Below are 27,234 nucleotides of genomic sequence, written 5' to 3' on the forward strand. Positions count from 1 at the left end.
AGTAAAAACATTGGTGCAGCTCTGCTTAAAGTTATATACGTCTAAGCAGTATAAGTGCTTATGAGTTGCTGTATAGAATTGTTTTACTGGATTTAACATGAGAGGACGCATGAGATTAAGAACTATGTTTTTATCATTTTATTTATGTTATGTGTTTTTATTCATATACTTATCGTCCTCACTGGTCATGTTTTCTGTGATTATGTAATGCATATGTGGGAAGATTAGAGTTAAAATAGTGTGTTGCATGTTGAACCAATATCTGTAGCACCATCAGCTGTCTGGACTTGCCGATTAGGTGCTTGAATAACCATTAAGAGAAGGCTCAATACAATACAATCCTGAAATGCCTCTTGAGAATGTCTGTTACAAAACGCGTTGGAGACTAACTGGAAGTGATATCATTATGCACAGTACTCCTGGAAATTATATCTTTGTACACCCAGGACCAAGTGGGAAGAGACTGTTAGCGACTGGTAAGCATGGAGAACATGCTGGAATATGCCCCAAAGCGTTGCTGAGTGATTTCAATATGTGATTTTCCCTTGGTGCAAGGCACAGAACTATTGAATGGGAGTAGAATTACCTCATTGTTTTTACACTATGGCAAATCTTCCTGGTTTCCCGTATGCTCCCTATATGTGTCATCTCTGTGTACATCCTCATCTTGATGAGATGAGTGGTGGGGATCCTAGAGTCGCTGTGGATGGTGGATCCTTTGTTGAAAACAGGTGTTCTACGACTTACCTGCAGTGGGTGGTAATGTGCAGCAGGTGAGTTCTGACATGGTGGATCACTGAAACACTTGTTGAAGATTTCCAGCACTTTATGGCATTGGTCATTATGCACATATAAAAGACTGTTCTATTGCATGGACACTTTATTGAGCACTGGTTTACATTGTGTTTGTATTTTTTATATAAGCATGCACAAAACCTCTTGACTTAACCATTTAAGGACTGCCCTATAGCAGATATATATACTACTACAGGGCAGCCCCACTGTGCACGTTTCTGGGTAAGGGGTGTGGGCGTGCCTTCCTACCTGCGCTGTCATTGATTGCTGTAGATGTCAATCAACGGGACTTGATGCTCACCAGAGAAGCTGACGGGAGAGATCTGTGTGTAAACAACACAGGTCTCTCTCCTGTCAGCAGGGACATGCTTCTCTCTTGACCTTTATTATTTAAAAAAAAGAAATAAACAAAAAACACAAAACCGCACACGGTTAACCCCATATGGTAACCCCTTCCTGCCCAGTGTCATTAGTACAGTGTCACTGTTTTTTTTATAGCACTGATCACTGTATTAGCATCACTAGAGATGTCAGTGGCAGTTAACCAGTTCCCTTGCAGTGTGTGATTGCCTGCTGCAGTCCTTCTATAAGTCATTGATCGCCACCATTACTAATATAAAAATTCAGAGAGAGAGAGATTTTTTTGACACTATAACAAAACACCCAGTGTGCATGGAGCCTTAGTCTACCTCCCAGCCAGTGTCAGATTGCTCACACGCTATCACAGTTTCACTATAAGTTGCTGATCATCGCCATTACAAGTGTAACAAAATAAATGAAAACTACAGTATATATATATACCATATTTGTTATGCTATAACTTTTATGTAAATCAATTAATATACACTTATTGGGATGCTTTTTTTTTTTTTTTTTTTTTTAATCAAAGGCGTAGCAGAATACATTTTGGCCTAAATTTGTAAAGAAGTTTTATTTTTTTTATTGGATATGTTTTATAGCAAAAAGTAAAAAAAAATTATTTTCTTTTCAAAATTGTTGGTCTTTTTTTGTTTAAAGTGCAAAAAAATAAAGAAGGCAGAGGTGATCAAATACCACCACAAGATAGCTGTATTTGTGGAGGAAAAAAAAGGCATAAATGTAATTTATGTACAGCGTTGCATGACTGTGTAATTGTCAAAGCAAATACACTTTTACACACTGGTACTGACTAGTATTCCAGCTTTTCTCTTCTCCCTCAGTTTTTCTCCATCACTCAGCTAATGTGACTCCAAGTTTTATTGTCAAACAAGCTGAAGGGAGAAGCTGATTGGCTACCAGGCAGAGCTGCACCCGATTCTGAGTGCCCCAGTTTTAGTCCATCTCCCACAAGGAGGTTTATCTTCCTGCATTAGTGACAGAACAGATCTCTACCATAACCCGCCTGCCTGACAATGTTTCCTTTCACTTTAGTTCCTGCTGGGGCCATGAACGTGGCACTTTCTAACCCTCCTTGAAGTGCGAAGAGGGTTTGGCGCCCCCTTAGGACAATAGAGGTATTGCAGTTAAAGCGGCTCATTACCAGTACTCAGTATGACAGCTACTCCTGTCAACGGAATCAGCCAATGAAATCTGTAGAAACATCACGGTAGCCTATTGGGCGAGAGACTCAGCCACTCACTGCATGGCAGCGTGTTGGGGGAGGGTCATAACTCAGAGCGCAGTAGCTTACTGGATGGGAGACTCAGCCACTCACAGCACGATAGCCTAATGGATAGGAGACTCAGCCAATCATAGTACCACAGCGTTATGATTGGGCGGCGCAACTGCTTACAGCCCGGCAGGCTATTGGATGGGAGGCTCAGCTGTTCCTAGCTTGGCAGCCTATTAGGTGAAAGCTTAGCCACTAACAACACGTGCATGGAGTGACAACTTCCTGGTCCGAGAGCTGTCATTGAACTTTGAATCTGTACTCGGTGCCTGTAGTAGGAATGAAGCCACATCGGCTCGGATTAGAAGGACGGGTCTTATGTGTGTGTAGAGGATAGGAAGAGATGGAGTGATGTGTGACTGATCGGCCAGATCTCCATTGTACAGAGCTGTGACTGCACACACCATGATGATGTCCCCCCTGCAGATTGCAGAGTGTAGTGGCTGTGTTGTCACCACCTCTCAGACACAGACATCCCATGCTGGAGCAGATCCCAGCCGTGTCCCCTCGGATCTGTGTAGAGGAAGGAGTGAGCAGCATGTCCCTAGAAGTGAAGGTGATGGCTGGTGGAGCTGCAGCGGGGTGATCTTAGACCGGAGTGCGGGGATTGTCATTTGTCAGGCAGACGTGTTTTTTCCTTTCCTAAAAGAACCTTTGTCTCCCTCTGATCTCACCGTGCTTTCACCAGATGACTTCCCACCAGATCTATGGATTCGGGTGGAATGCCCATTGGAAGCCAAGATAGACGCAGAACAGAGATCCCGCAGTACCCCTCCGAGTCAGAGGTCAGGACTGGGCCTCGTCCCCGTGTCGAAGCCACAGAGCCAGCGAATTCAAACCGATGCTGACCTCCTCATGCTTGTCCCGTGCCCTGGCTTCCAAATGGCGGTTTCCACATTATTCAGGAAAGAAGACGGCTGGGTGTTTTCCAACGAAGAGGAGAAGGAAGATGGAGAATTCCAGAAAGAACTGGCACACCTTCATTGGTTTGCGGTGCTGAAGTTGCAGAGCCCGCTTCCCAAAGCCAAGAGCAGACTGGACATCATGAAATCCTCTGGCCTACTAAAAGGCAGTACAGTGTTTGCATGCGGCTCTCCCTTTGGCTCCTTCTACACCGACATCTTTCTCAACACCGTTAGTAAAGGAGTCCTAAGCAACACTGCCGGGGATGGGAATGTTGTACTGCTTACTGATGCCCGCTGTCTGCCAGGGTCAGAAGGAGGGGGCGTTTATTTGTTGGAAAATGGAACTTTGTATTTGATAGGAATTATAGTGGCACCGCTATGCTGGAAGGCAAACGAATGGGTAGGACTGACGCTGGCTTGTTCTATTAGTCAGATCATTAATGACATTATTAAGGCGGACATTGCTGGAAAAAGGGAATTGGCAGCATTGGAGATGGGCCAACGTATTGTGGACAGACCCAAGAGAGGTGCAAGACCCTCAGAACACCTGATGGCAGTTGCTGTTCTAGTGGATTCAGGCCAATCATGGGGATCTGGAGTTCTGCTAAAATCCAAACTAGTGCTGACGTGCCGACATGTGGTGAGACATTCATCCAAAGTCTCCGTCAAGGTCCACAATGCTAACACAACAAGTGGAAATCACTATGCTATTCAAAGGTGGGCAAGGAATATTTAAAGTGGTTTTAAAAGCTGAAGGTTTTTTACCTTCATGTATTTTATGCATGAATGTAAAAAAAAAAAAACCTTCTGTGTGCAGTGGTTCCCCCCCCCTGGTGGCAGTGCTTGAGTGGGAGGAGCTTTTAGAAAAAAAAAAGACGACGCTTTAGTGTCACTATGAAGAGCCTTACAGGGTTATTCCACTTTCATGGAAGAGAAAAACGGCAAGTAAAAAAATAATTTATCATATACAATTGCTACACAAGCAATATTTTAACCGCTTGCGGACTACTGCAGGGCGGCTTCTCTGCACTGGATCACATATCTGGTACATAATCCGCACCCATTGCCCTGGGTGTACCTGGGACAGCACAAGGCGATCAGTGGGTCTTGGACAATTATTGGTCTGCTTTGCGAATCACAAAGAGGGCTCTGTGTTGGTAAACAACACAGAGCTCTGTACACTGACAAGCGATCGTGCTGTTTTTTTCCTCCCCGCAAAGCAGAAAAAAAAAACATTGCTTAGTGAAAACAGGACATATTGCACATTACATAATGTTAGGCACAAAAGGGACTTTATGGTGACTTAAACTTTTAATGTTTTTAACATTGCGTTGTTTATCTCCCTACCTCCTTGCCTGTCTCCAGCACTGCACCCATCACGCTTTGTGATCGAAGGCAAAATTGCAGCGATTCTGCCACAATCTCGAAATGCTCAGGTGTGAATGGAGCCGCCCTGGTTCACACATATGTGATTCTGCATGCATTTTCAAATGCACAGATTCGCATGACAGGCAAGATATTATGTGTTCCTATTGAGGTGGTTCAAACAAATGCGATCCACACACATTGTGTTTGAAGTGCCATTACGAAAAGGGTCCTGTTTGTTGTGGTGTGTTCCAGACTCGCAAATGATAGAGTAGAGTGGCATGCGTAGATAAGTGGCTCTCATAGGATTGATAATAAGAGGAGTTTTCACATTGCAGTGAATGAAGGGTGTTTTCGCATTGAAGTCTATGGGAGGCTTTTTTGCATTGAGGGTTATGGGAGGCGTTTCTTGTAAACCAACTCAAAACCTGGCTGTGTGGGCAATTTATGAGCATGTCTTGTTCTTGTTGAACCGCAATAAAAAAAAAAAAAAAATTGAAACAGAAGTCTACGGCATGCAATTTTGCATTGGAGTCTACGGCATGCAATTTTGCATTGGAGTCTACGGCATGCAATTTTGCATTGGAGTCTACGGCATGCAATTTTGCATTGGAGTCAATTGCCCTCAGTAGGGCTAAATGTAACTGGGTGTCGGGTGGTATGATTTGTGCATCCCGGGAAGGGGTAACCAGTGCTCATTGGAATAGGCTCTCAATGTTGAGAGTCTCATTAAGCAGGCCTAAATACTTGCAAGTGTATGATCAAAGTACCCATAAGAAGACCTGCGTTCTGAACCCTCATCCCTGAACGCATAGGGCCCCTCCAGCTGGTACCACTTAATGCAGTTCTCAGGCCTGTCCAGCCACATTCTGCCTGTCTGGTCAGTGGCTATCAGCTATGTGTTACTGTTGACCCATTATTATGATGAGTGCCCTTACTAACCAATAGTAAGGTTTATCCCGAAGGAGGGTGTAGTGCTGGCCCCACTCACTGGGAAGTTTGTCTAATTTTTTGCAATATAGAGCACCTTTTGTTTTCAGAGGTCCTTGCGGTCCCTTGTCAGATGCCGGAAAGTCGCAAAATTCCATCATTGTTAGTGACTGATTAGTCGGGGTCAACTGAGGGAATCCAGCCTGTCTGGAGAAGACTGATGACATTGTTTTCCCAATGTGCCTTGACTGAGAGCGCAAGTATTGCTATTTTACAGACAAGAACCCTTACCCTTAAAACATGTATGTCATTCGCAAAGCTTAACATTATCTTCTGTTGCAAGTTCCCTTCATAATAGTGGCATTGATGTTTCTTTCTAGTTCTTTCTAGAAACGGCATGGAGATTGTCATTGGTAAGTCCCAAAGACTTTCATGCCAAAAATTCTAATTTATTTCTGACAACATTTTGTAGGTTTCATCCTGTAAGAGGTAACGTGGTGTTTTCAACTCATGAATCCTCTCCCTATGACATTGCCATCGTACAGCTGGAAGAAGACATCTCTGGTATACCTGAACCAGTTCTGGCATCAAGCTACTATGCAGGTTTGTTGTTACTCGTATTTATTACAAACTGTGCTAAGTCTTTGAATTTATGTGGTTGGCACTGAGTGTTATAGCTTGGGATCGAAACATTTTTTAGTGCAGAAGTATATGATTGTGGCTTTTTTAATTTAAAGGGTAACTTCACTGTCATGGGTAAAAAAATTGTTAAAAGAAATAATATAGCGTAGACAATTGCTGCACAAGTCATATTGTTACCGAATGTTATTAAAAATTAGTTTTCCTTTTCAATTGGCAGTACTGTAATTTTCTGTAAAATACAATATGACAAGTTGGAGGTGTTCTGCATACAGATGGTGTACAGAACGCCTTCCAGAAATGTAATTTCCTGCTTGTGTGATTTGCTTACTGGTTTTTCCAGAAGTCTGCACTAAAACAAGTCAGTTTTTTGAGCATCCCCTGCAACAAAAATATCATTTTTGGTGAGATACTCCCAAAGGGAAATCGCATCTGAATGAATGTAGACCTTGCCACTTTCCTCATTAGAGCCCTGCAGCTGCAGCAACGGATTTATAATTATAAAACCACTGCCATTCTCCTTCACTCTGCACATGGACACAGACAAACAAACAGCTGTCTCTTCAGATTAACAAAAGGTAGGAATCTGCAACAAATCATGTTAAATTCCTTGCAATGTACATAGATCGCCCAGAGGAAAATGATTTTTTTTTTCTCAACAAAAGTGGAGTTGCTCTTTAATTCTAGGATCATCTCAAATGAAGAATATAGAAGGGCACAGATCAGCAAAGAAGTTTGGTTATAGAAGGCAATGACAGGACAGATAAAGTAAACATGTCATGTTTATGTAAGTATTGATTACCTGACGTTTATGCTGTTTCACTGGCTTCAGTACTTTCTGGGTCAGGTAAACAGGTCAGGAAAAAAGAGAATGAATTACAAAGTCCTGATCTGTGTATTTGAGCCAGGTCAGCCATTGAGTAAACATGGTGGATGGCCAACTGGCATTTTAAATCTTAATGTTACGCTGTGTAAAGAGTCCTGTGACTTTACATGTTTAGTAGCCAGGCCCTAACAGTCATGAAAAAGACAGTGTCATCAACCCTATGTAAGCTCTCACTCTATCATACTTGGAGTTTGCATAGGGTCTGACTCCTGGGGGGATGGAGTGGTGGGGGAGCATAGGAAAAATTACTTTAGAACTGTCAAGAGCATGTGAACGTTCCTATTCTTTAACAGCTGCTGGTCTTATTCCATCGTCCTGATTTTAGCTATGATGCATCCCTGTCTGTCTGTCCACCTGCAAGGTGATTGATGTGCTAGATTCTGGGTGGAGACCAAACCTGATTTAAGCCAGCCAAGTCTGCAGTCTCATGCTTGTGATATTGTGACTGTAAAACGTGCTGCAAGTTCCCTGTCTGTCTGTCCTGCTCTGCTGTTTGGATTCCCTTGTTGAAGACCTCGGATCGGATATTGGACTGTCTCTGAACTCTGCCTGCCTTTAGACTCGGATTGGACCCTGACTACTCTTAACCTTTCCTGCCTTGTACCTGGACTGTTGTTGAACTACTCTGCCTGTCTGCCAACTGCAAGTACCTGTTTGCTGTGCTCAGTTCGCATCTGCTTCAGTGTGCTGGCCAGGCACTATAGCATTATGTATAAGTCCTGGGGGCAACCGAGTACCGGTAGGCCTGCTTGCCTTATGGGAAAGGGGGCTGCTATAGGTGAAGAAAACACAAGCTAGCTGTAGTGCCTGAGCACCTTCATTAGGGTTAAGCGTCACAATAACTCAGTTCATTTTTTATAATAAATCAAAGTAACAGATCTGTCCATGGTGATTCCCCAAGGTGTGGGTACAGTCACTGGGGACTACAAAATTAACTCCCCATGTTTGTTCCCTCAGGCATTGTTCTTTGGGTTAAGGTGAGGAACCCCCCCCCCCCCCCCCAGAGACTGGATTCCTGTTTTCATCCAGCAGGGGACAATTCTTTCTGGACTCCTCATATGGCGGTCAGGCATCTGTCATCCCGGATGCCAGGAATTCACCAGTTTCTCTCTCCTTTTTTTCAGTCTGATACCTCACAAGCTTTGTGTCGCTGCACCTGTGCCTGAGTGGTCTTCTGTATATAATAGGCTCATGTCACAACCCTAAAACACCAGGATAAGGATCCCTATTTTTAAAAATATGATCGTTAAATCTAATGAAATTTGAAAGTTATAGTCGCATTGCTCAAAATAAAGTTCCTTATCCTTATTTAAAGCTTTGGGATTTCAGCTTCATCTGTCCTAGAGTGATATTAAAGGCAATTTAAAAAACAAAAATAATATGTCATACTTACAGTACCTGCTCTGTGCAATGGTTTGATATGCTAGAGTGACATTTATATATACTAAATGTAATATTTTCCTAATATGAACAATATGATATGGCAAAAATGTTAACAAATTACCATCTTTTTTGGCAGGAGAGGATGTCTGCATTGTTGGATTTGGGGCTCTGGGAGAACGCTGTGGCCCATCTGTAACGTCGGGAGTCCTGTCATCTGTTATATCTGTTGGTGATGGCCCAGTCATGTTACAGACATCATGTGCTGTTCATGGAGGTTCCAGCGGAGGACCTTTGTTTGCTGCTCACTCTGGAGAACTGCTAGGTAAAAATTGGAACAATGTTCTGTTTATTTAGTTTGAAAGTACATTTTATGTTCATTTCGCATTGAACCATGCATGATCCACATAAAATAGTAATCTTTCCACTGGGTTCAGTAGCTAATCATAAAATGTCAAAGGATAAGTTCACCTTTTGCAGGTAAGAAAATGTGCATTTATTTTTTGTTTCTGGAGCCTCTAAAGCATTGCACCAGATCAGCAGATCGATGGTGCCATCCAGGTCTTCCTCTGACCTGTCAATATCTGCTCCTCGTACATCCTGTACAGGCAGGCAGATACTCACTGACAGGAAGGCTCAATGAACTACCACAGTGCTATGGAGCGCCGTGTTAGTTCATTGAAAACTACAAGCTTGCAGCCATAAAGGCTACCGGGACTTGTAGTTTTCCCATTCACAGAATACTGTGAATGAGTGACGTGGCTGGGTGGGCAGAGCCCCGCACAGCCGTGTGGGGGTTTTAGTTTTTTTTTTTTTTTTAAATCACGACAGCTAGTGGGGAGGAGAAGATCCCCCGCTAGCTGTCACAGCGGGGATCGGAGGCCAGTCCATTCATAACATGTTACACCCTGAATATATACATACACCCTGAACTTATCCTTTAAAGGCTCTTTAAAAGTGATATTTTAGTTCTTGATGGTTGCTGGAGTGTTGGGGCACCTACATTTCAGCCCAGACAAACACCATCAAAATGTAAATCTACAGTTGCAAGAAAAAGTATGTGAACCCCTTGGGATTACGTGGAGTTTTGCATGAATTGGGCATAAAATGTGCTCTGAACGTCATCTAAGTCACAACAATAGAAGAACACAGTCTGCTGAACATAATACTACACAAACATTAGATGTTGCCATGGTTTAATTGCACATAACATGTAAACATTCACAGTGCAGGGAGGAAAAAGTATGTGAACCTTTGGACTTAATAACTGGTTGACCCTCCTTTGGCAGCAATAACCTCAACCAAACGTTTCCTGTAGTTGCAGATCAGACCTGCACAACAATCTGGAGTAATTTTGGACCACTCCTCTTCACAAAACTGTTTCTGTGTAGCAATATTCTTGGGATGTCTGGTGTGAATCGCTCTCTTAAGGTCATGCCACAGCATTTCAATCGGGTTGAGGTCAGGACTTTGACTGGGCCACTCCAGAAGGCGTATTCTGTGCTGTTGCAGCCATTGTTTTGTTGAATTACTTGTATGCTTTGGGTCATTGTCCTGTTGCATCACCCATCCTCTGCGGAGCTTCAGTTGGCGGACAGATGGTCGTACGTTTTCCTGCAAAATATCTTGATAAACTCTGGAATTCATTTTCCCATCAATGACAACAATCCGTTTAGGCCCTGAGGCAGCAAAGCAGCCCCAAACCATGATGCTCCCTCCGCCATGTTTTACAGTGGGGATGAGGTTTTGATGTTGGTGTGCTGTGCCTTTTTTTTCTCCACACATAGTGTTGTGTGTTCTTCCCAAACAACTCAATCTTGGTTTCATCTGTCCACAGTATATTTTGCCAGTAGTGCTGTGGAACATCCAGGTGCTCTTTTGCAAACTTCAAACGTGCTGCAATATTCTTTTTGGACAGCAATGGCTTCCTCCGTGGTGTCCTCCCATGTACTCCATTCTTGTTTAATGTTTTCCTTATTGTAGATGTGTCAACAAAAATGTTAGCATGTGCCAGAGATTTCTGTAGGTCTTTAGTTGACACTCTGGGATTCTTCTTTACCTCATTCTGCGCTGTGCTCTTGCAGTCATTTTTACAGGACAACCCCGCCTAGGGAGAGTAGCAACAGTGCTAAACTTTCTCCATTTGTAGACAGTCTGTCTTACCGTGGACACATGAACATCAAGGCTTTTGGAGATACTTTTGTAACCCTTTCCAGCTTCATGCAAGTCAGCAATTCTTGATCGTAGGTCTTCTGAGAGCTCTTTTCTGCGAGGCATGGTTCACATCAGACAGTTCTTCTTGAAACCAGTAAACCCAAAACAGGTGTGTGTTTTTTAAGGGCAGGACAGCTGTCAGCAACACATCCAATATCATCACACTGGAGTCAAGGTTGGCTCACTCCTGGCTCCAATTAGCTCTGGGAGAAGTCATTAAGCTAGGGCCTCACATACTTTTTCCTCCCTGCACTGTGAATGTTTACATGTTATGTGCAATTAAACCATGGCAACATCTAATGTTTGTGTAGTATTATGTTCAGCAGACTGTGTTCTTCTATTGTTGTGACTTAGATGACATTCAGAGCACATTTTATGCCCAATTCATGCAAAACTCCACGTAATCCCAAGGGGTTCACATACTTTTTCTTTCAACTGCATCTTACACACCAGCTTGTAACAGAAAAGAAAAAACTTCAGTATACTAATCTTTTCCAAGCTTCAGGCTGCTAGGTACCAAGCCTTGGACTCTGGACTTTGGGTAAAGCAGTGCTACTGATTAGCAACCTCGATTTGAACAGATGAAGTGCTGTTTTAATGTTCTAATAGAAGATGTGAACATAGAAATATGAGAACTTCCATAAATGCTTTTTTAAAGAAGTCTCTATTCAATTTGTATTCATGTGTTCTTTTCCCCAGGGAACAAAGTACATGTAGTACTTTTTCCTATCTTCCTAGGTGCTGTCTAAGGCTAGTTGTGAGGTCAGACAAGACCCCTTTCCTCTCCACGGTAGTCCAACAACACAGCTAGCAAGGAAATGGTTGCTTTGACTGATGGCACTTATCTCTATCTCCACACACTGGACCAAGACAAGGGTCTTGCGAAGAATACAAGGGGAGGGGGGCTTGTCAGCTTAAATGTTCTAGGCATGTGGGCAAGTACTTGTAGATGGAGAAAAGTGTCATTTTTCAAAGCAGCCGTCTCCTTGTTAGCTGTTGTCAGATGGTTGTGGAGGGAAGAAAGGTGTCCTGTCTGACTTCACAGTTAGCTCTAGACAGCAGCTAGGAAGATAGGACAATGTACTTTATTAACTTTGTCCCCTGCAGAACATAATACATTCATAAAAATTGAATTGAGACTTCTTGTTTAAAGGTTAAGTTCACCTTTTAACAAAAAATAATAAATGCACATTTTATTGCAGGTAAAAAAAAATGTGCATTTATTATTTTTTGTTTCTGGAGTCTTGAAAGCATTGCACCAGCGTTCAGCAGATCGCTGGTACCATGCTGTCTCCTTCTGACCTGTCAGTGTATCTGCTTGCTCTTACATCCCGTACAGGAAAGCAGATACTTACTGACAGAAGGAATCAATTAACTCCCATGGCGCTCCATAGTGCCATGGTTGTTCATCGCTAACTACAAGCTGACTTGTAGTGTTCTCATTCACAAAGAAGGCTGTCCCCGGACGCGTTTTTTAAAAAAAATTGTGACAGCTATCAGGGGGAAGAGGATCCCCCGTTAGCTGTCACAAATGGAATGGGGAGGTGTGGGGTCAGTCCGTTCGTAACATGTTACACCCTGAATATGAATTACGAAAGGTGAACTTATCTGTTAACTCTTCCAGGTAAGGACTTTAAACAGTATGAAAGGCAACCCATGACTGACATTTTTGAACAGCCGAATTTAGATTCATCCATAGTATAATTGATGGTATCACAAGGGGTTCCTCAGCTGGTTGCATTCCAATTATGAAGTGGAGACCCCTCATCAGCATTATACAGAATCTGAAGCAGCTGGAGGCTCAGCTTCTTTCTCTACTTCTTACCCCTGGTTTTACCAAATAACTGTTTATCACTGCCTGAAACTGAAGAATGCTTAATTATTTACTCCTCTTAGCCTGGGTTAATTTATATACAGTATTTTGTGTTAGTATTTTTATGTTTTCTTTATTTTAGGGATTGTTGCTAGTAACACAAAGGATAACAATACAGGGGCAACATACCCTCATTTAAACTTCAGTGTTCCTGTTACCATTCTTCGAGCAGCACTAGACAGATATGTGGAATTTGGGGATTTGCGGAGCTTCGGAGAACTTAATAAGGCTGGGCTTGCCGTGCGGGATGTGTGGCGACTCCAGAGGTCTCCTGAAAATGTTTTCCAGAGCAAGTTATGAGTCCCTTGTAAGTACTATTGGACTGCATACATGTCATTAATACTTTAATTTCACATGATCAGTTCCTCAAAGGGGTTGTACAGGAAAAGAACGTTGTATTCTGACAGTGGCACACACCGCTGCAGCCACTGATTGAGGCAAATTTTCCAACACATCCTTTCAACAGAAGCCAGTCAAATGATTGACTTCTGTTGAGCAGGGATGGCCACACCCTGCTCAAAATTCAGCTGCTGATGGTTGGCCTGCTTTAGGTAAGTCCAGGTGAGACAGACTGATTATAGGCTAATCGTTTTACATGTGAACTTTGCTTGTGGCGAAAAAAAAAAATACACAATCATTAAATGTCACGATATTATTTGCAAATGTGCAATCCCCCCCCCCCCACACACTCCTCCCCCAATGACTTCTGTTCTAGTGAGCGATCATTTTTAAATAGGGGCAGTGTGTACATGATCATTTTCTAAGCTTAAAATGGCACAAAACTGGGAAAGAAGGAACTACATGGGACTAATCACAGTTACGATTTAAAAAGAGGGCAAAATACTGATAATACCTGTGATGTGACTGATTTTGTACTGATGGCATGGCTAAACATTGTTCTTGTTTAGTTATGTGATGAAATGACAGTTTGTTTTTTTTTTTTTTTTGCAATTCACGCAATGGAATCCAAACAATTTTAGTAACATTATTGCAAGATTAAAAACTATTTTTGTGACTCTGGCCTACGGGTCTATTTTTATGTGTTTTATGTGCCTTTTAGATGCGGTGTATTAACAAAAAAAAAATTCCTGCTTGCTACATCTTTAATGTGCTTTCGTTAAAACACACGTCATATAGGCTTTAATGGTAGCATGCCCAAAACACATGGAAAACATGCCTAAAACACAGATGTAAACCAGCCCTTGGAAGAAGTGTTGATATCTTTTCTTGATATCTCAGCTGGGGAGCTGAGTTGCATCAATCACTCAACAGCCTTCCTTTTTAAAGCCTAATTCCAAGTTTAATGTCCCTTTTTAAGTTGTTTGGCCAAAACCAGCTATTTACTGTACTAACAGGTGTGCTGTATTAACTGTATGTAGCCAGCACTGTGTTCTTGCAGTGGAATGAGACCTTCCCGTCCCACTGCCACCCTTTGTTCCTGGTTCTATCCCCCTCCCGATTGCTGCTTGTATCTGTTACTCTCGTTTTTCTCCAGATACAACCCCCCCCCCCTCTATTTTTATTTATTTTTAAGACTATACTTTATTGTTGTACACCATGACTTTTATAATGGTGCAAATAACCAGTGAGTTATTCACCTGTTTAGTCATTCATATGTCTAGTCATGTATTTGTTATGGATATATTTATTCATTTTCCCAGTTCAGTCTGTATATTGAATACCATGTAATCTCATGTATCTTATTCTATACTTGTTGTTTAGCCTACTGGGATACCCTCAATGCTGCCCTGCGACAACCTGCTTGCGGACTTTCCCATCCCCCACCCCCTCTCCTCCTCTCTTTTTTTTTTTTTTCCCTCCACGCCCCACACACTTTGCACATTTTTCGTAACACTCTTTTCCCCCTAGCACAATTTCATGCCTCCCCCCGTTTTTTCTTTTAATCATTGTTTTTATTTTCCATCTTTTATTGTTTGTCGTCCTCTCCATCTTATAATGGTTGGTTTCTCCCTTGGCCACCATTGTTTGGTCTTCAGGGGGGGCGTGCACTTCTGTCTCCTCAGGCCACCCCCTCCCTGCCTCTTCTTCCTATTTATTCGGCTCCTATCACTCGCTGGCATCGGTCATGAAGAAGGAGCTTTGTGCATGCTCCGAAACGCGTCACCGTTCCACGCCCGTTCCTAACCATCATTATTCTTCTAGATATATTGTACTTAGAAGCGCCTTCTTGTTCTATCCTCTTCCATATGCAGAAGTTTGTTTAGGCCAGCTTCCCGCCACCACCTTCTCGCTCTTTAAGAAGTTATTCATGCTGGGAGGCAGAGGCGGGCATTCCAATCACATTACCGCTGTGATTGGCAGTCACCGCTGTCACATGATTGGAAAGCTCCTGATCACTAGTATGCATCCGGAGCTTTCCGGTACCCGCTAGTTACTCTGGAAGTGCACTCTCGGGACAGGAAAATGTTTACATAGGGACTAGGGTGGATTTCATTTAAATCATGATTTAAGTCACTAGTGAAAAGGCTCAATTTTAAATCATAATTTTTAAAGAGCAACTGTCATCTCTGTCCTGCAGCAGCTCCTCCTTTGACCTACTGTTGACTCACTGACAGTCCCATTCACTTAAATGGGTCACCTGTCATGCGGCAGTGACACAACAAGGTGAGGGACGTGGCAGCAGCATCACCTGCCCGCTAACAGGCAATGCCATGATGGATCTAAAATGACAGGTACTCTTTAAATTTAAGGGATCCGACTCATTCTTGCTGGTAGTTAGAATCTTTAATATTTACAAACCAATGAAGGTTTCTTTTTTAGAATAATAAGCTGTCAAGTTAGTAAAACAGCGATATCAGAACCGATTTTAGGTTAATAAGCTAATCACATATAGCTGGAACTACTCAAACTCCTTATTTCATGTTTTTTCTCATGGTTACTGTGAACTTGTGTGAATGCATCAATGCAGTGCATGTTATCTCAGCTTTCAGAGCTTGGATTCATTGAATGAGTTGACCAAAAATGTAAATCTTGCAGAATATACAGCCTCATGCTACATAACTAAGCTCCATTTCATGCTGAATAAACTAAGTTTTCTATTTAAGATACAGTAATAATTATCTTTAGATAGATTTTTACACCAAAAGCATTTTATTAAAATAAATTTGATAAAAATACAGTTTTTTTCATTTTGATTTGACAACCTGGTCCAGACGGCTGGAAGGTCGAGAAAAGCTAATTTGTTGCCAGGAGGGAACAAAAAGGACACTTCCATGCAATTCACATATTAGATTGTTTGTTTTGTTTCCATATGATTAGAAATTATAACACACCTATGTATCTTTGTGTCTGATTTTTTTCTATTTTTTTCTCTGCACAGTAAGGGTTGGATGGAGCTTTTAAATGCTGAGGAATTTTTGTTTCAGACTTCCATGTAACTTTCTTCAAAAGCTTATTAACACTGAAGAACCTAAGTGGTGGTCTGTATAATGCTTTGCCTCTGGCTGCTAAAAATAATGGAAAGCATTAGGGGTCTGATTACTTATAGAGTTGTTCTCATATGGAAATGTTTATGGAAAATCAGAGCACCTCTGGAAATTTTAAAATACAAGCTATCTGGCATTGTTTAGCACTTATTTATTTGAACAGTGTGTGATATAAGCCATGCCACTGATAATGCAAGAGCAGTAGTTGATTCTTCTATGGCAGTGGTCTCCAAACTGCGGCCTGGGGGCTGGATGTAGCTATTTGCTTGCCTTTTTCTGGCCCGTGGTGCACTATTCTTCCAATTGACATCAACAATGGGGCACCATTTCCCCTACTGACACCATCAATGGAGCACTATTTTTTATGTCCAATGTATCCTTATTAAAGATTTTTCAAAGGGTACAAGATGTACATTAAACAAATATACATGGTCTCCACAATAACTATATATTGGCAAAGTCTGCTATATGCAAGAAAACATCTTGCCATAGGGACATTGAATGACACAAAACTTGCGTAAGGAAAAAAAATGTGAGAATCAATTGCAACAGACATTGTAAGTAAAGGAGGAGGGGAATCTGGGAAGGTATAGGGGGATTGGGGGGGGGCATAAAGGAAGGGGAAGGAAAGAAAAGAGTCCCACAGAAATCAAGGCACACAGTCATAAAGGAGCAATTTAGTTGGCATCATGTTAAGGTGCATTTAGGGTGGGAAAGCCATGAGAACCAGAGTATGGAGAAATGTTGCATTTGGAGATTTGTGTGGGCAAACATTCTCTCCATATCACATAGAAGATTTAGGCCAGTAATTGTGTTTTGTAATAGAAGGAGGAGTCTGGTATGCCATAATCTGGGGATATTTAATTTGGCTGTCAGTAGTAAATGCATGATTATGGATCTTGAGCTGGGAGGAAAGGTCTCCATGCCAATGTGTAACAATGCAAGAGCAAGATTAGGGTATACCCGGAGGCCTGATATGTCAGAAATGAGAGCAAAGGCTAGGCGCCAATAGGATCTGAGATTTACAAAACCATATGGTGTGGGCTAATGTACCTTTTTGTCACCACTTAGTCTCCAACATGATGAGGAGCAGTTCAGATAGTTTGTTGCAAGTTTGAAAGGTGATAGGTACAAATAATGTAATGTTTTTAGGTAAAGTTCCCAGGGGTTGGAGCAGTGAGATGCCATACTGGTACTTGCAATTGCTTTTTGCCACATTGGCTTCAAGAAAGTTTAACCGGCTCAAGCTTCCATTTTTGCAATGAGTAACCTGGGAGTAAAGTCGGTCATCATTTAAAACCACATAAAAGAGAGAAATACCTTTTTTGGGGCGCTGGGAATGAAAATAGAACTGATATGCGCATAATGGTATGTGTGTTGTAGTCTATGTGGAGTGGAGGTAATGTGAAATACAGGTGTAAATGCGGATGGGAAGCAAGTTAAAGTCCTCACAGAGGGTGTTAAGGGGTTTGAGTCTTTGGCCAAACAAAAGGTCGGCAGCTTGGGTAATGTTATGTTTTTGCCAGTGATACAGGTTGAGGTCAGGAAATAATTGGCACAGGCATTTGAGGGGTGGAAGTAGTTTGTGCAAGGGGTGGGAGGATAAGGAACTTGTAGATAGCTCTTTCCGAGCCCTAAATGAAACTATGGGTGTGGGGTATGGTGAAGATGGTAGAGGGAATCCAACAGTGATGAACAGGAGGATTCCTGTGAGCTCAGATGGATGGTAGAGGGTGATCTCCATAATCGACCAGGTTTTCTGTTCCATAGGGTACCACCAATAGTAGAATTGGTCTAGCAGTGTCGCATAATAATAGGAATGTATGTGTGGGAGTCCGGCACCTCTTCCTTTTTGTAGGGTCTGGTCAGTATATAGTTAGCACATCTAGGGCGGCTTGCGTCCCATACAAAACGTGTAAGATGATGCTGGATGGAAGTGGAAAAAATGGGATGGAAGAGGGATCATGAGGGTTCTGAAGAGGTTAAAAATGTTAATACTGCCTAATATTTTATGAGTAGCTATGCTACCTAGTTTGGAGAGACCGAAGGAGCAAAATGTGCACAACTCTTGGGGAAGATTCTGGAGAAAGTGTTTATAGTTCACATCGAATGATTTGGAAGTAGAAGAGGGGAGCTGAATACCCAAATATGGGATGGAGTGTTCAGCCCAGGAAAAAGGGAAAATCGTTCTTATCCGCATAATGTCAGTCAAGGACATATGTAGGGCTAGTTGCAGTGACTTTGTAGAGTTAGGTTTATAATATGAAATGGCGCTAAAATTGTCAAGCGTCACCTGTATGGATGGAAAGGATTTAAACAGATTAATGATCATAAGGAAGTTTATGCTAAGTGTTATGGAAAGGAAAATCAGATATTAAAGGATCAGAGTGAATTTTGGCTGCAAGGGGTTACGTTAATAGTGTGAATAATAATTGTAACAGTGAGCACCCTTGTCTGGTGCCATTTGTAGTGGTAAAGGGAGCTGAGAGGGTTCACAAGGACAATACTTTTGCACTAGTGTTGGAATAGAGGGAAAGTATGGCAACCAATCTTGGATGTCAAATTTGTGTAAGACTGCTTTGAAGAAGCCCCAATGAACTCGGTCAAACACCTTCTCTGCATCCAAAGAGAAGAGCAGAGAAGGCGTTTTCAGATTATTGCAATGGTGAACAAGGTTATTCAAGCATCTGGTTGCGTCAGGGGTCTGTCGTCCAGGAATAAACCCAACCTGATCAGGGTGGACCAGAGAAGACATCAAAGGGAAGGGACTTGCTTGCATCTGCAATCTTTAGATGAGAAAAGTGCAATGATAGATGTTCTTGCTGTAAAGGGGAGAGATGGGGGAGATTAATGGAATTTAGGAAGGAGTCCACATTATTAGGTTGTGGTGTAGTAGGGTTATATGCTTGATTTGTACAAAGAGGAGTGGTACTCGCTGAAAGCAATGGCTATATCTTAAGGGTTTGTAAGTAGGGCTTTGGAGGACGGGTAATGTAGTGAGGCTTTTTTAGTTTTAGCTTGTTGTAGTTTAACTTGTGTAGTGAGAAGAGCTCCTGCCTTGTTACCAAGGGCACCGAAGTTGCCTTTGGTAAGTTTTAAATTGGTTTCAGTATTTATGAAGAAGAAGAGAGCACAATTTCTGCCTATCTTCAAAGAGTGCAGAAGCCACTGAGGGGGGAGGGTTTAATTTATGTAGGTCCTTTTTACGTTTGATGGAAGCTAATACCTCGTCAATTTGCCTAGTTCTCTGGTGTTTGACATAAACATGTATTTTTTAATAAGAATGCCAAGCATATATGCCTTACACGTAGACCATAAGACAAGGGGATCAGTGTCCGATATATCACTGAGTTAGAACTACTACTGGTGGGCTTGGGTTATTTTGCAACAGATGGAAGGGTAAGCCAGTAGAGAAGAGTTGAATCTCCACAAATTTGGAGGTCGGTTTTGAAAGAATCCAGCTCTTAAAGGATGGGTGCGTGGTCAGACCACACTATATTTCAGATGGTAGTGGAAAGGGCATTTTGAAGAGTCTGTTTATCGATTAGAAATACACTATATTGCCAAAGGTATTGGAACGCCTGCCTTTTCACACACGTGAACTTTAATGGCATCCCAGTCTCAGTCCGTAGGTTTCAGTATTGACCCACCCTTTGCAGCTATAACGGCTTCAACTCTTCTGGGAAGGCTGTCAACAAAGGTTAGGAGTGTGTCTATGGGAATGTTTGACAATTCTTCCAGAAGCGCATTTGTGAGGTCAGGCACTGATGTCGGATGAGAAGGCTTTGCTGGCAGTCTCTGCTATAATTCATCCCAAAGGTGTTCTATCAGGTTGAGGTCAGAACTCTGTGCAGGCCAGTCAAGTTCCTGCACCCCAAACTCACTTATCCATGTCTTTATGTACCTTGCTTTGTGTACTGGTACACAGTCATTTTGGAACAGGAAACTCTTCTCACAAAGCTGGGAGCATGAAATTGTCTAAAATGTCTGGGTATGCTGACGCCTTAAGAGTTCCCTTCACTGGAACTAAGGGGCCAAGCCTAACCACTGAAAAACAACCCCGCACCATAGTCCCCCCTCCACCAAACTTTAAACTTGGCACAATGCAATCCAGCAAGTACCGTTCTCCTGGCAAGTGCCAAACCCAGACTTGTACTTTGGAGTGCCAGACCGAGAAGCGTGATTCATCCAGAGAACACTTCCCCACTGCTTTTAGAGTCCAGCTTTACACCACTGCATCCGACACTTTGCATTGCACTTGGTGACGTAAGGCTTGTATGCAGCTGCTCGCCCATGGAAACCCGTTCCATGAAGCTCTCTATGCACTGTTGTGCTAATTTGAAGGCCACATGAGGTTTGGAGGTCTTAAGCTGTTGTCTCTGCAGACAGTTGGCAATTGTACGCTTCAGCTCTGTCATTTGTGACTCAGCTCTCTTATTTTTCATGGTCTACCACTTAGTGACTGAGTTGCTGTTATTCCCAGTTGCTTCCACTTTGTTATAATACCACTTACAGTTGACCGTGAAATATTTAGTAGCAAGGAAATTTCACGGATGGACTTAATGCACAGATGGCAACCTATCACGGTACCATACTTGAATTCACTGAGCTCCTGAGAGCGACCCATTCTATTACAAATGTTTGTAGAAGCAGTCTGCATGCCTAGGTGTTTGATTTTGTATATCTATGGCCATGGAGCAATTGGAACACCTGATTCCAATGATTTAGAGGGGTGTCCCAATACTTTTTGCAATATAGTGTCTGTCTGTACGGGAATAGAAAGCCTGTGATGGCAAGTAGTAGGTGAAGTCCCATTCTGAGCAATGTTGGCAACGCCTGAGATCCTATAAATTATCTTGGTGAATCAGAGCTTGATGAGGAATATGCTTCTTTCAGGAGTAGTCCAGGACTGGGTCCTCAACTGTGTTTGAAGTCGCCCCCTTTAATAGGGTGACCATTTGTATGTGCATAGAGCAGGCGTAGAAGGTTTTTACAAAACTGCAGTTGTTTAGTATTGGGTGCATACACATTAACCAAGGTGTATGTGATCTGGTCCGTATTACGGACAAGTATAAGATAGCGACCTTGGGGGTCTGCATTTTTTTGAATGAGGGTAAATGAAAGCGTATTGCATGCTGCTCCACATTTTTTTTCATCTCTGCAGATGCCAGGAAGAGATAGACAAAGCTCTTAAGTCTAAGGAGAGGAGTTTTGGAGATAGAAAAAAATATGTCTCCTGCACCATAAGTAAGTCTCCACGCAAATTACTAGTTTCTTTCATAAGTGTCAAGCTCTTGTATGGGCTGTTTACACCTCTGGCATTGAGAGAGATAATTTTGAAGGACATCGTTGATAGGTGAGGGCGTGAGGTGAGCTTGGAGGAGTTAGGTGTGTGGGAGCAGAAATTCCACTTAGTGGCTTGTAGACAAGTGGCAGGATGTGGAGTTTGGGTGGTGGTGCCAGTTAGTGGTCAGGAACCGTGAAGTCCAAACTAATCTGCAGGATTTGGATTCATATGATAGTAGTAGTGGAATATAGTCTCCAAACATGGACTTGGCATAGGCGTCCCTCTAGTGTCCAGATAGTGCAGTGTTTACCTCAGTGTGTCACAAGCAGCTTTGTGGGGAGCCCCCATTTACAGGGGATCCTATGGTTCTGCTGAGCTTTAGTGATGGTGACAAGTTGTTTTCTATTCTAGTTATCTTGGAGAGGTCAGTATAGAGCTTGACCGAGGAGAAATCCTCAGGTATATAGGGAGTGTGTTTTGCTGCATGCATGACTTTTTCCTTGACGTGAAAAAAGTGGATGCGGGCCAGAACATCCCTGGGTGTGGAATCAGGCACAAAAGCTGGTTTAGGGAGCCTTTGAGTTCTGTCTGTGGCCACTTCAAGATCTATCAATTCAGGAAATATAAACCGCATTAGTTGTTGAACAAATAGGGGTCAATTCAGTTTGGGGCACATTTTCAGGGATTTTACAGAATTAGATATTATTCCTGCTTGACTGGTCTTCTAGGTCAGCAAGTTTCAATCTTAGCTCTTTGAGCTCGTTGTCATGATCAGTATGAACATCAATGAGGTCATTGTGCGTGGGGAGCAGCTCCTCCATTTTGGCTTCTATGTGTGTGCCCCTGGACTGTCTGAGAGAGTGAGGAGACCTCAGCTGAAAGATCTGCATGGAGAATTTGCCTGAGCGATGTAAGCATGTTTTTCAGTGTCTACTGTAATATCGGTTGATCAGAAGCAGGGAATGAGTCTATGGCTGATTTTATGGTGAGTAGCGTGGAGAGGAAGTCCAAAAGGCGCCATATTAAGCTCTGCTTATGATGGTTCCTCTCTTCGATGTCTAGATTTGGCGAGACTAGCCATTGTAGGTGAATAGGGAGGTGATGACTCGCCCTCTGCAGCTTGTGCAGAAGATGAGGAATGCTGCTGGGTAGATCCCAGTGTGTTGGACAGAGGATATCGCCATGAAGCGCCTCCGTGTGTCTTGGCTGGACTGAGGTCCTGCTGCAGGGAAGAAATGGGTGAGCTTCTGCGGCGGATAGGCAGCTTCTCTTCACTTGGACATGTTGGTGGGTCACCATGGAAGGATAATGCTGGATCTCGGATGAAACAGGCTGTACTCAGGGTTGCTATGAAGCCACTGTGTAGTCGGAGTCTGCGCGGAGCTCAAAGATTAAGCCACCATCTGCTGTGGTGGCAAACCATGCCACCCACGGGGCACTTTTCTTACCATTGATACCAACAATCGGACACTATTCCACGCATTAAAACTAATGATGGGGCTCTGATGCTGGGGAAATTTCTTCTCCCACTGGCCCCCCTGAAGGACCGAGAACTGGCCCTTTGCTTAGAAAGCTTGGAGACCCCTGATCTATGGTAATTGAACAGTGTATTGACTTTCTAAATTCTGTGTTAGGTTATGAAATATTCTTATCTATATAATAAGATGAAAATTAAGTGGGGCCTCTGACAAAGGGATTATTGGGATTTGTATGTAAAAGTTGTTATACAATCACTCATGTTATGTGGACAGGTCATAGCACTTCTGCATTGCAACAAAGGGGTCCTCGATTCGAATCCTGGTCAGGACACTATCTGCATGGTGTTTCAATGTTTCCTCTGTGCTTGAGTGGGTTATGTGACATAGGGACCTTAGATTGTAAGCTCCTTGATGGCACGGACTGATGTGAATGTACAGTATGCTAAGCACTGTATGAACTGATGTTATATAAATACTACTACTACTACCAATAAAAATTATTTGTAGGTGAGTCATGTACTAAATATTGGCAAAGGGAGTTGCTGTTTATTTGTGTTTTTTTTTTTGTTCTAGACAAATAGTGAAATACATAATGTACTGCATAAGGGAGATGTTTTACCTGGCAAAGGATTTGTGATTCTGTGAAGCCAGTCTTGAGATTTACACACCTTGACACCTTGATAAAGTTCACGCAGAGGTGGATGAAAAATGTTGGTGTTTGCTGACTGCCTGCACTTGATGCTGACATCTTGGTACAGACTGGCTGTATGAAAGGAGAGGGATGCAGTGTCGGCACTCACCGAAAATGCTATGTCTGCACTCTACAGCCCTGGATGAGAACACTAGGAGGGCTTGCTGAAGGGGTTGCAGGAGTGGGGGTTTGGTGCTGAGAACGGCTTTGCACCTGGATGATTATTTTTGTGTACCTGGGGAAACCAGGAGTCCAATCAGCAGAACTTTCCTCACTATCCAGCAGGGCAGCCTGACGGTGCAGCATTATCATAGCAGTTAGACACCGTGCTTTAATATATCAGTCTGTTCCCACATGGTGAGTCTTCATCAGTAACAGATACCTGTATGTATGCGTCTGGCTGTGTAGCTCTCGATTCCCGTGCCAAAGCCTGTTGTTTCCTCCATGGGATATTAGTGTTGCATGGAACTATAATTTATATGGAACTGACATTTGCATTCTCAAAGTCTGGAGCTTATTTTAGTGCTGATATGATTGTAGTCCATGGCTGCTTCCGTTAGCATGAATCAGTCATTCAAGGTTTGATCTTCAGGTGCTATTTGGAACAATATATATGCGAAATACAAATCTAGCACATTTGCTCTTCGTTTCATGTTCCATCTCCATATAACTGATTTTCATCTGTCTGTGCAGTATTTGGTGTGGTGTAATGCTTAGCCTTGTTGTGTGATGATATCGGCTATTTGTACATTGCAAAGCTATAACATTCATGCTCAGGGGCTTTCAGCTTCACTATTATGTCAGTATCTTGCCTATGTTTTTGATTGCTTTGACTCTTTGATTTGTGCCACTGTTGAGTTTAGGGCAGTGTGAGGGTGACATTTTAATCACATATTTATTTTTGGAAATTTGTAGGCCAGGGTTTGCATTTATATATATATATATATATTATTATATTTTTTATTGCATCATGTCATTCAATAGGGTGCAAAGTTCTTAAAGTGGTAGTAAAGTCTTCAGAAAGGGGGGAAAAAAAATCCATGCATATCAATGTCATATTGTGCTGGTATGCATCGCATATTAGTACAGCATGAAAGACTTGCCTTAAAACAAAGCCCTCAAGTGGTGCTCTGTTACCCGTGTCAGGGCTTCCATCTGTGGTCTTTCTTCTGTGTTCATGGGTTCCAGCCATTTGAATGACTGAGCTGCAATTACATCACTCCTGTGCATGCATGTGGGAGCCGTAGCTCAAACCCAAACTACATATGCTGTCCCTTCAGAGCACAGTTCACTTGCATTGGTGACATCACCAGCTGCAGAAATAGTGAATAACTCCTAAACAGGCACCTGTGTTGTGTTCGAATTCTTGGACATGGCCTTTAGTTTGCATCTAAGCTACTTTTTTCTTCTCCGTACACGTCAATGTGAATACAAAATAAACTACAAGCTACTCCGAAGCAGCCCATAGTGCATGCTGAGTTTGCAGTAGTCTGTACCCTTTAATAACTATAAATATAGGTGCCTTACACAATATCGGCATAGTGTGAAAGTGGTTTGGTCCTGTTTGTTACATAGTTGGTCTGATTAAAAGAAGACAAAAGTCCATCCAGTTCAACCATTAAAAGAAAAAAAAGTTATAATCCTATACCCACAGTTGATCCAGAGGAAGGCAAAAAAAAAACCCAGCAAAGCGTGATCCAATTTGCTCCTGCAGGGAAAAAAATGTGTTCCTGATCCGCCGAGAGGCAATCTGATATTCCCTGGATCAACTTTACCTAATAAATGTTAGTATCCAGTTATATTCTGTGTATATAAGAAAGAATCCAGGCCTTTTTAAAGCAATCCACTGAGCTGGCCAGAACCAACTCTTGAGGGAGTCTATTCCACATTTTCACAGCTCTCACTGTGAAGAAACCTTTCTGTGTTTGGAGATTACATTTCTTTTCCTCCAGACGTAAAGAGTGCCCCCTTGTCCTCTCTGATTACCTCAGGATGAATAGCTCTACACCGAGTTCACTATATGAACCACTGATGTATTTATACATGTTGATCATATCCCCCCTTAATCTCCTCTTCTCAAGGATGTACTTCTTACCAAAATAAACATACTTACTCACATTGACTGAGAGGTGTGATTCCTAATTCTGGGTTTATTTTGTAACTGAGCACAGAGAATTGAATGGTCACTATCAACAAGTAAGATCGCAAGACAAATACAGATCTGATTAGAACAAAAATTGACAGCGCTACCACCCTGTGATCCTTTTTCAAGTGAGGTTAAATACCTGGTCAGTGCCCCACGCAAAGCTTCTGCAAGCCATAAGTATAAAATAGCCAAAAAAGTCGGAAACTTGAAAGGTTAAAATCCAGTCTTTGTTGAAAAGGATATTTGGGTACAAATCCTGGAACAGAACAGTTGACACATTTAAGTTAAGGCTCTGAGGAAGAGGCAAGTCCTTGAAACGCGTCAGTTATTGGATGTCTACACTCCCTATTGCGGACTGTTACTCAGCGCAGTGTTGACCCAGCTGTTCCTTTATGATGTGCCTTGACTTTATTGTCGTTTGTGAGCACAACATCTACTTTATTTCGTATTAAACATTTTTTATGGTAATGCTCTAGGCCTGTGCGCCCTCTCTTTGTTCTTTCCACATTTAAGTCTATGCAGGTCTAAGCCATAGTTGCATTTTAGCCTATGCAGGTCTTAACTATAACTGTGACTTAGACCTGCATAGGCTTAAGTGTGTCAGCTGTTCTGTTCTGTTCCAGGATTTTTACCACAACATTGTTTTCAATAAAGAAGACTGGATTTAACCTTTTCAAGTTTCCAGCTCTTTTGACTTAATTACAGATCTGGTACTGGGTTTGTTGAGGACTGGGCCCATAATTTTAAAAAAGGGCACAGGTTTTTCTTAGACATTCTCTTGATTTCTAAGCCGCCTATGAACATACAGGACTTTGTCCCTGAACCCCCAGGGCCCCAAATGTCAGTACCACTTGATACATCATTGAGCCTAGGCAGCTGCAGCCTGCCGTAGACTTTGATTCACCTGTCTTTCCCGGACACACTAAAATGCCTGGAGTGATGCACTGAAGCTGAATGGCCCTGTGTGCAAGGAGCCTGGTAGGACAGTTCTGTTTCCTTCTAATCTCCTCTCCTTTTTTTTTTTTTTTTTTTTTTTTTTTTTTTTAAGACATCTGTTACTTCTTGTAAAAAAATAAATCTGTCCACTAATGAAAAGGGAGAACACAAGACAAGACTGCGAGGAGCCACACTGTTCTGTGCAATGATGTCTCTGCCCATTTTGCAAACCCAGGACAGCAATGGCATACTGTGGAAAGTCTAGGACCTCGGAGGTGTGAAGTTTGAAGCCAAGAGATCAGAGTCCTACACAGCAGCTGGAAGAAATGATGGAAAAGCCACAAGATACAGATTTGCAATTATGAATGTTTACACAAAGAAAAATTTATTTTGGACTTTACTAGCATTGAAGGGGAACACACGTATATGTAACAAATACAAAATTTTATTACAAATAAATTAAAAATTCAATAAATCAAAATTGCTCATCACTGTCTTCTAGACAATTTCAAATGCCGACTCACTACACCACAAGAGATTCTTGTATTTTAGAAAATATGCTTCTATTGCTGTTCAATGTATAGAGAAGTAAATTGTGGTTGTGAGTCCTCATTA

At 42.2% G+C, this 27,234-nt stretch overlaps 1 protein-coding gene across 1 annotated transcript; it reads left to right on the forward strand.

The window, feature by feature from the left end:
- Positions 1 to 2,625: 2,625 nt before the first annotated feature.
- Positions 2,626 to 27,234, forward strand: TYSND1 (trypsin like peroxisomal matrix peptidase 1). The gene is made up of 5 exons (XM_089670715.1): positions 2,626 to 4,065; positions 6,116 to 6,246; positions 8,688 to 8,873; positions 12,718 to 12,942; positions 26,732 to 27,234. Exons 1-4 carry the CDS (start codon positions 2,849 to 2,851, stop codon positions 12,933 to 12,935), a joined length of 1,752 nt encoding a protein of 583 aa, XP_089526841.1. The 5' UTR covers positions 2,626 to 2,848; the 3' UTR covers positions 12,936 to 12,942; positions 26,732 to 27,234.

The sequence above is a fragment of the Staurois parvus genome, unplaced genomic scaffold (assembly GCF_062004578.1).
Source record: "Staurois parvus isolate SC_StPar_1 unplaced genomic scaffold, SC_StPar_1.0 ptg000094l, whole genome shotgun sequence".
NCBI lineage: Eukaryota > Metazoa > Chordata > Amphibia > Anura > Ranidae > Staurois > Staurois parvus.

Bases quoted from the DNA above. Each gene is read 5' to 3' on its own strand.
- TYSND1 (XM_089670715.1), top strand. From the start codon at position 2,849: ATGATGATGTCCCCCCTGCAGATTGCAGAGTGTAGTGGCTGTGTTGTC. The intron at 6,247-8,687 runs GTTTGTTGTTAC...CTTTTTTGGCAG, and splicing joins GGCATCAAGCTACTATGCAG to GAGAGGATGTCTGCATTGTT. The intron at 8,874-12,717 runs GTAAAAATTGGA...TCTTTATTTTAG, and splicing joins TCACTCTGGAGAACTGCTAG to GGATTGTTGCTAGTAACACA.